The sequence below is a fragment of the Pezoporus occidentalis genome, unplaced genomic scaffold, assembly GCF_034315485.1.
Source record: "Pezoporus occidentalis ecotype Australia unplaced genomic scaffold, CSIRO_AGI_Poc_V1 ctg182, whole genome shotgun sequence".
Taxonomy (NCBI): Eukaryota; Metazoa; Chordata; class Aves; order Psittaciformes; family Psittacidae; genus Pezoporus; species Pezoporus occidentalis.
The window spans coordinates 1317218-1327061 of record NW_026913662.1 but is presented as its reverse complement, the minus strand read 5'-3'; the positions used below and the strand labels follow the sequence as shown (position 1 = coordinate 1327061).

The 9844-nt window shown below is 38.8% G+C and overlaps 1 protein-coding gene across 2 annotated transcripts in view; it reads left to right on the top strand.

The window, feature by feature from the left end:
- The first annotated feature begins 4321 nt into the window (after positions 1-4321).
- DYRK4 (dual specificity tyrosine phosphorylation regulated kinase 4) overlaps positions 4322-9844 on the top strand; it is a 28658-nt gene continuing 23135 nt past the window's right edge. The window contains exon 1 of one of the 2 annotated variants that reach the window (XM_062615526.1): positions 4322-4580. In XM_062615526.1, the coding sequence (XP_062471510.1) occupies positions 4485-4580 (96 nt within the window). In that variant the 5' untranslated portion in view covers positions 4322-4484. Of the gene's footprint in view, positions 4581-8897; positions 9251-9844 lie in introns of those variants that run through there. The other variant, XM_062615527.1, reaches the window with a different exon arrangement.

Below are 9844 nucleotides of genomic sequence, written 5' to 3'. Positions count from 1 at the left end.
CCTCTGTATCTCTCGCTGCAGCTGTAGTCCTGTGCCTCTACAGAAGCTCAGTGCTGCTGCAGGTCTGGGGAAGAAGGTGGGCATGGACTCCTAAATAAGGTACCATGTGAGAACAAGATGAAGTGGACAGCAGTGAACCACTGCACTAAGCATGCACCTGTGTTTCTGACATTCTTAAGTGCCTAAAGCATTTCTGAAAATTGGCTTTTGGCCACTAGAACCTGTGCAGCTAAGTGTAGATATCTCACAGTATCTAAAAGTAGGCAGAAGTAGACAATCCAGCCTCCACAAACATCGTCTCTGGACTTCACGAGAGGCCGTTTCAGGAAGGCAGAACCATTCAAAACACACAAACAAAGTCACTTAGAACAAATCAAAAGCAAAATGTAGTTGAAGGGATGTGCCTGGAATTTGCATCCTGCCTTTAGATACTTCCACCTAATCATTAGATCTGGTTTTATTCCTAATCAAAAATATATGGGATGAGCTGTCTTTATTTTTTTAGTAGAAGCCATGTAATTGCAGTTGTGATGACTAAGGATGCAAGTGAAGTAAGGCTTGGAGAGAGAGGTAATTTCTTTCATCAGCCTAATTCAAACTGCTGGAAAGTCAGACTTCTCTTTGTGCTTGTTGTTTGTTTTGTTCTGGTTTTCTTGTTTGGGTTTTATTGTTTGGTTTTGTGATGTTTGGGTTTTTTTTTCTTAATCTGGGTTCTGTTTTCTGATAATAATTAATTCATCTTCAGAGCTGAAGTTTCTTCCTGTACTTATCCACTCATTCAGATTACATTTGCCGTGTCTGGCAGCCATGCTGCAGTTGCCCAGAAAAACTGTGCCATCTGTTTTATTGACTGGGACTTGATTTCTCTTAGTTTAGGAGTCATAGAAGATTTCACATTTTCAGATGATTGCATATATAGCAATACAGCTGCCTTTGAAAAAAAAAAAGGAAAAAGTTATCTGCTTTACATGTACTTTGCATTCTGAAGTGGATTGTCCAGTTTTGGAAATGTTTTTTATTTAATTGTCCCTTCTTCCAACATTTTTCCCAGGCTACCAACTATCAACCTCTGCTGCTTAGCTGCAAAAGCCTGTGACTGCCTCTTTTGTGTAACAATTCACTGTTCTGCAGTGCTCTTCTCTTCTTCCTCCTTTTCTACCTTCTTGTTGGCTGTGACTACTGATGTCAGCTTTAAGTGAAACCACATTTTGTGGGTCAGCCTTCACCTTTATATCATTAACAGCACAAAATTGTCCTGACACCTGACTGATAATTCCAGTCAAATAATGTACAAAAATATTAACCAAGAAGATTCCTTATATAAAAACTCCTCAAGGAACCCCAAACCTGGACAGCAAACAAATGTAATTCATTACATGCATCTATGTTGATTAGTATCCATTAGTTTTTTTTGTCATTTTTACATATGGGTTTGTTGTATATAGCAAAGAGTTTTGCTCCATGCAGATAGCTACAAGAGGTGTAGTGAAGTGGTGTGCAAGCATAGAGGAGGATCTTGAACTGTTACATGTATGGTTTTAATTAACCAATTTACTTTGAGCATCCTAGATGAAGAAATGAAGGGGAAGTTCAGGTTAGATATAAGGAAGAAGTTCTTTACTGTGAGGGTGGTGAGGCACTGGAATCGGTTGCCCAGGGAAGTTGTGAATTCTCCATCCCTGGCAGTATTCAAGGCCAGGAGTCCTGGGCAACATGGTTTAGTGTGAGGTGTCCCTGCCCATGGCAGGGGGGTTGGAACCTGGTGATCTTAAGGTCCTTTCCAACCCTAACTATTCTATGATTCTATGATGGCCGTAGAAGAGATGTGGCCTGTGATTAGCAGCAGGTCTGTAGAAACTTCAAGGGAAATACACTAAAAGATTTGCAAGACCAACATGAAAAATTTAATATAATGTAAATGGGAGAAGTATGGGAAGACACTTAATATCAGTAGCATTGTTGCTTGAGTAGGCCTGTGGTCTGTTCAGTAGAGTCAGATAGCTGTGGTAAGGTGGGCAAACATTTAATCACTGAAGTAGGTACTGCAATGGCAAACAGCTCTGTGAGTTTTAACTTGCAAGAAGGTGGTTCAGCTCTCAAGGGTCTGGCAAGTACCTGGTTGGGAGATCCACACTAAGGAATTGGGATTCATAGAATCATTTAGGTTAGGAAAGACCCTCAAGATCATGGAGCCTGACTGTTCACCTTGCACTGCCAACTCCACCACTAAACTACATCCCTAAGCACCACATCTACATGTCTTTTAAATACCTCCAGAAATGGTGACTCAACCACTTCCCTGGGCAGCCTGTTCCAGTGTTTGGCAACCCTTTTGGTGAAGAAATGTTTCCTAATATCCAGCCTAAGCCTCCCCTTGTGCAGCTTGTGTCCTATCGCTTGTTAGGAGAGGAGACCAACACCTACCTCTTTCCATCCTCCTTTCAGGTAGTTGTAGAGACTGATATGGTCCCCAAAAAGCCTCCTTTTCTCCAGACTAAACAACCCCAGTTTCCTCAGCCATGCCTTGCTTAGACTCCCATTTGCAGTATGTACCCATTCATTTTTTCACAAGTGCAGATCAAATTATACCCTTATAGGATATAACAAGTTAAATTTACACACAAGCTCGGCACTTCTTAATATCTGTTATTTTCCAAATGTCAATAATACTTGCTCTAACAGTATAATGATGTCAAAGCACTGCCATGCACAGGCACTTGTTGAGTTGCAAAAGGAGCTGATGCAGATTCATTTCCTCCCCTCCCAAATAAACTTAGCTTTTTCAAGTAGCTGAAAACAGAGTCCATTTGACCCCTTCCCAGCACCTCTAATTAATCTGGCATGTATCATAACCTACTCTAAAATGATCAGAGTTATTTGGCACCTTTTGATGTTCAGGTTCATAAGTATTGTGTTTGTGAAAACTAGGGGAGTCGTGACAGGTTTCTCAGTGCTTGAATGAAAGCTCATATGTCTCATGGTGACTTGCTCAGTTCATAGTGACTACGGTTCAGGAGCTGGGGAATGATCCATTTTCCACTAGACTTCACACAGAGCTATTTGACTTTATGCAGTTTCTCTGTTTTCCATCACTTTCCTTGTCTTTTCTCAAGCTCTAAATTTGACTCTCAGAAGCAGAAGAACACTTCAGTGTTGTGAAATGGAGCAGAATATGAAGGCAAAAGCAGAATTTGTTATAGACTTTATCATGCAAGTACTTCCCTTTATTATTTTATTGCTGTATCTAATGCCACATGGGACAAACTCTTTGCTGATTTTCTAAAATCTTTCTCAAGCTTTGAGATTCTATTTCTTTTGTAAGAAAAGTTATGGTCCTCAGATTTTATTGGTTATTGCTTTGGTTTTTCTTAATTAAAAAAACAGTTTTGTGTTCTGACTTTTTGGCATTTGTATTCTGTCATCCAATTGTCTTTTATTCCCTCCCCTTTGTTTTTCAATTTTACAAAGCAATTAAAAAAATAAATAATGAGAGTATATTAATTCCAGTCTTTTCCAAAAGGCAGATTTGGAAATTTCTTTTTTGTTGTTATTCCAAACCCACTATGGCCTTTTTGTCATAAAGCTGGTGTTGCTGTTCTGCTTTTTTAAGTCTTTCTCTTTGGCAAAGAGTGTGTTTGCATTTTTCTGCTCTTTATGAATCATGAATTGCTTTTTTGTTCTCAGAAGAAAAGTGAAGAAAATAAGGAATTGAGACTGAGTATTGGTTATACCCCATGGAGTCTGTCAGAAGTGCAAAAATAGATTACGGCGTGCTGAATAAAAGATCATTGAAGACTATTCCCTTAACAATCTAAGCTAAGGCTGCTCCATCTGCAAACATTTGTTTTGCTGAAGGAGTATCTAAAAGGTTGTCAGGCCACATAGAAGGCCAAAATTTAAGCAGAGACAGGACTACCTAGAAACAGTAATTCCAAGACTGCAAGTAGTTTTGAGGGCTAAGAGGAAGCTTCGAGTAAAATGCTTGGGGCACCCCTCGGATTCTCTGTGAAACTCTAAATTACTTTTGAATTAATTAATGAGACAGTTTCTGTTTACAGCGATAGAGCTAAAGCTATGGTCCTGTCTTGGAAAAAAAAAAAAAAAAGAAAGAAAAGGAAAGCAAATGATGCACCTTGTGATGCCTCAAGGGACAGTTTTGCAATCACGCTGAGCCTAATTGATGAACATGTTGTGCTTGTGCTAAGTCCTCAAAGATTTCACAGCGCATCATCAGATATGCTACTATTCACAGTTCAGTTTGGTATTATTTAGTTGTGGAACTGTGTAACTGTGGAACTGTGGTAAAACAACATGTGATTTCATTCCAGCCAGTTCCCCCATAAAAATCATCCATCAGCCCATGGTATTATTCATGGAGGCACACCTGTGTGGCTGGGTTGGATTAGATGAACAGTAACAGCAGGTTTAAACAACAAGGAGAACAATTTAATGGAGACTGATTTAAAACATGGAGCTTTGTCGTTATGGGGAAGGAAAGAAGCAGTGAGAGATGCTGTGATTTCAGCTTCTTCAATAACTCTTGTTTACGAATGAGAAGAAACAGGAGAATCCAGCCTAAGGTAATAATGCTTGGCATTTGTTTTTCTTGTTTGATGTACAAATGTTTGTATTAGATTATGGCATACCTGTTGTGAGGAATGGAAAATAACTATTAGAAAACAGAAGGGAGACAGTTTGATCAGTTCTACCATTTACCATCAATTTCGTATGATATTGGACTAGTCATTATCTAAATTTGTTGAAGTGGAATTAAGATGACAATTTTTAATGAATGCATTAACATTATTAATGCTACAAAGTTAAACACAGGAGTATCTTGTAGGTTTTTGCATAAACGGTAAGCAAATAATTAGTTTGTACAATCTCAGAGCACCTAGGGTTCTGCAAAAGATTTCAAATTGAGCTTTAGGTTTACGTGAGAGGATTTTTAGTTTATTAAAAATATACGTATATTGTAGACTATGTAGATTGTATATTGTATGTATATTGCAACATGTATATTGTAGAATATGTATATTGTAGGCCTATTTTTTATATAGAAATCCCAGTAAGTTGTATTAATCTGAAATCAAAAGTTCTGCCTTTTTAAAAACATGTGTTTCTCAGTTTAAAACTAACATTGGGTTGTTTTGTTTAAACTGACCTTCTACAGGAAAATCGATTTGAGGTGCTATTAATTTTACATTAGAATAACCCCTCTGAGGTAATATAGTTGTGAAAAGATGCCCCTGGTTTTCTCCCCCAAGAGGTCACTATTTAAGAAGTATATCTGAATGAATATGTGAATGTCTGATGTCAGTAATATTTGAGAAGGTATTTAGTAAGTGTGGTTCTGAACTATACAATGACTGAGACACCTTGATTCTTCTGGACTAACTTCTCCAGCTTCCACTCCCAAGTCATTCACAGAGGTGAAACAGGCATTTCTCAAGACTGGTAGAAACAGCTGGAGCTCTTTCTTGAAAGGAAGAACTTGCATGCTTTCAGGGCTTGACAGGAAAGCTAAAAGGTTCTTTTTTGTCATGATAATGATCTAATTTGCTTATCATTTTTGTTTTGCCTATCACTTTTCAACATATCTAGAGCTGTGTTTCGTCTGTGCCCCCCCACTCAATTTAAATCAGCTTATCTGGTCATGGTCCGATTCCTGCTTCTCATGTGATTCCTCTTTAGTTTGTGAGTCCAGGAGTAACCGTATTTTCTGTTCTTGGAATAGTCCTAAGAACAGATTGATGCTTTAGAAAAAACTGTTTGAGCACTGATTTCTAGGCTGTCCTTTTGTTTGCCTAGTCAGTTTGTGATGATGTTGCTAGGGTCCCGGTGGCTTTGTACAATCAAAGAACTGTTTGGAAAATCCCCATGTACTCAAATTCTGTTTGAATTCAGTTGTGGACCTTTGCTCAGACACTAGGAATTACCTCTCAAGGTTGCAATAATTACATCCTTAGCTATATATGCCTTCATTTTCTCTTATGTAAAATTGCATTTGTATTTCTAGCGTTTGATCTCTTTTAGAACTGAACAGCATTATTAAATTTGGGTGGTTGTTTTTTTTTTTTTTTTGTTATTTGCTAGGAAAAGGAGCAGATCCATGGTAGGAATTATCAATAAGCTTTAAAGAGCCAATATCCTAGCAAGTAATTCCAGTGTCAGAAACTTGACTTTATCATATCCCAAGCTTTTGCACTCTTCTGTGGAAGACACACACAAAAGAAGACACATTTCTTTTCTGTGTCATAGTCACAGAAACTATGTAATTGGCTTTTCCATTTCCAGTAGACTTGAAATAATTGGTTCACCTGATAGAATCTTTGCCCAAGTAAATGTATGCAAAACTTTAAATCAGCCATTCCCTTTGCATTGGTTTTGCAGCAGTCTTATTGACATAGCTCATATGCTTTATTACAGCAAATAGAGCAGGAGCGATGTAAGGCATTTTCTGGCAATTCCACTCACATTATACTTTAGGGATTTTAGGCACCTTCCCTGCTTCAGCCTGCGGTGGCAGCATTTGACTTTCTCCATGCCACTGGCCAAGCCTGTACATATGCCACAGCATAGGGCTGGAGACAGTGTTCAGTTCATTGTTCTTCTGTATCTTTTATCCTTGCTCAGATCAGGAGTGCTGAAGTGCAGGAGGAGCTCAGTAAACAGCACAAAGAGCAGAATTAGTCTAATTTTAGGGATGTAAAAATTTGGGATAGCTAGTCTACATTATATGCATAGGCTTGTTCTCAAGCCAAGCCAATAAAAAACCAGGAATACTTTCACAGGGAAATTCATTTACCTTGAATATTTAGGCTAAGATGAAACAAAATGTCTACTCACTGCAGAATGCCTGATCCTTTACAGGAGAAGTACTTCAATTTCCTTTACGCCTAATACTATTCTACCTCACAGAGATGTTGGCAAACTTAACAGATTTGTAGTTAAGGCTTTGTCTGTGTGATCACAGCTAGTGATTGCACCCTTGAAGAATTTATCTGCCTTTGGATTTAGCTCCTTTAATTAAATATATTTCAGAAACAGGTATTAAAAAGAAATATAGTTACAAAGTCCATAAATATTTTCGTCAAACTCAACACAACCTTTTTGTAATTTATAGCTGAAACATTTTATGCACTGCTTTTTATTTCAATGTACCATGACTGAAGCTTAGTAATAATCCTGAGAGATTTCTCTTGCTTTGAAAGTATTGCTGAGAAATGCAGGAGAAAACTTTATACAGTTTCTTGTGTTGTCAAAAATGAGTTGGTCCACTTCAGGTATGAGGAAAGAATCACCCTGAAGATGATTTTTATTCCTGCATGACATAATACAGCAAATTTGAATGTTCTTACAAGAAAGCAATAAAATAAAATGAGAATAGAAAGCATTACAAAGAATGGAAATAAATGAAATAAAGTACAGGGCATTATTCTTAATGGGGCATAGTTCAGTCCTTCAGATTTGTCCTTCACTCCTTTCTATGTAGACTACCCTGAGAATGCTAACAGTTTTTCAACAGAGTCAAAACCTGTGTAAAGGTGTATTACAAATCTTCTAATTAAAAGAATCCCTGCACTGCAACAAGCCAAGGGAATGAAGTGTGCTGCTTTCTGCTACATACCCCACCTCATATACCTGGCACAGCTGGCTGGTGAAGATGAGCACTGAGTGTTATCAGCGAGCACCAGTAGTGATTGTGGTGGTGCTTCATCTATGTAGTACATAAATGTGATCTCAACAGGGGACTGCACTGAGAATTTCTAGTATCACAGACCTATATTTTCACAGAATATATGCCACACACTACATTAATTAATTCCCTTCCTGTGAACCTTGGTGAAAATCGCTCAGAAATGCTTAATATACCTGCGGGAGAGAAGAGTCGAGTGTAACTAGCTGTATGTGCTCACACATGATGGTTTGTCTGTATATGTTTGTGTGGGAGTGGTTTAACTTCAATAGAATTGATGTGTGTTTGTACTGTTTAATTTGTGTTCCAGCACATGGCATCTCCACGCATTGCCAGGGCTAAACCTGCCCTGCTGGTGTGACACTCTGGTGTTTTGGCCAGTGAATGAGAAGTTTCTCTTGTATGGGAGCACTAATACTGATACAAGAGAGTTGCCGACAAAGCCTGGAAGGATGGAAAAGTGGGAGTGATGGAAATGGGAGCGATGTGCCTTTTAATAGGTGCACCTCAGCAATTATATTAGGCAAGGGCATTGCTGGAGCACCATGAATACGAAAGAATAGCTGTTTGTCCTTTGACTACACTGTGAAAAGTGGTGCTCATTCGAGGCACATCAGTAAAAGTGGCAGCCTTCTAGAACAGCATCTGTGGGCGAGAATGTACTCCTTTGGAAACCCTGGTTTCTGAGTGAAAGTAGGACTATTCTGGCTGTCGACAGATTTAAGACCAGCAGGGAACATGCCATTCCTTGGCTGTATGAAGGAGGAGAGCAAATTGTATTTTTGGGTTTAAATACTCCCCTAAGATAGTGGGGGATTTAGGGATGCCTCCATCAGTGCTCCATCACACATACAACACCCTTAAGAGGAACAGGAAAGACAGGACGGCAGCTACGCTTTGTCTCAGTATCTACACCAAAATGAGAGCCTGTTTATCTCACAGGGCAGAGCAGCTCTGCACTGATGCCAACAAGAACCACAGACCAAGGTGCCGTAATTTGGTCCTCAGTAAACGACACATAATATCCAATGAGAAATAAACCCTTGAGGTATTAATTTCTCTTCCCAGGCTGGCTGTCTTGAATAGATTTTGCTCACTGTATAGCAAGGTTGCTGCGACAAATTTTGAAGATACAAGTTCAAGTGTTTTTTGGTTTCACAAGCACATGAGCTCAGTGAGAAAGAACAGACTGAGACGGCAAGGAGAACAGCCAATCCTGTTATATTTGTCTTTCTTATTACTGACTTGCCATGATAAATATGGAAAATTATATTTGGCTAGAAGGAGGCTGAGAAGGGAACAGATGGCCACCAAAAGAATACTAGAGCAGCTAATAGTCACTGGCATATTTCCGGGATAAAAATTTAAATCTGAAGCCAAGCAGAAGCACTATCCATTTTTCTCTGATCAGGGTACTGTATGAAACTGATCTTGCTATGCTCTGACTAGATGAAGGTGGGCTTCCTGAAATGCATTCACCGAACGGAATAAACAACATCTATCCTGCAGTTAACGGCTCTTGCAGTTATGCTGACAGAAATAGTTGACAAGGTGGGGAAAGTGTTTATGTTCCTTCTGTATTTTGAGTGTGTGAGAATGCATTTCGTATGGCTTTTTAATATATTGCACGATCTAACACCTACATTGCATTCTCTGTATTCTATAGGCTTGATTCAGTTTTGAATACAAAGAGAAGGCAGAGGAGATGCGGAGACAATGAAGTCTATATTTTACATAGTTGTGCATTTGATAATTTATAAAATTTTAATGCATTTCTGATTTCTGTGGTCAAGTGGGTACTGAAAAAATTGGCTAGCATTTTGGGAATTACGAAAATGTGTCACAGTTTCTGATTTTGCAGAATGCTGTATGCTCGGCTGTAAAACTCCTTATGACTGCAGACTAGGTAGTAAATAAGGACATCATTCTATTTCTTGAGTGATAGTTAGAATTAGCAAGGTAATACATGATTTGGAGGGCTGGAATAGTAGGAGATGAGAGTTTGGGATTGAAGTGCAATATTGCAGCTGCAGGACAGGTTGAATGCTATAGGAGTAGGACAGCCAGGAGTGAAATGCACTGGGATAGTAACAGTTGATGCAGTTTTAATTCAACTCTACAAGAGTTAAATAGTCATAACAGCTC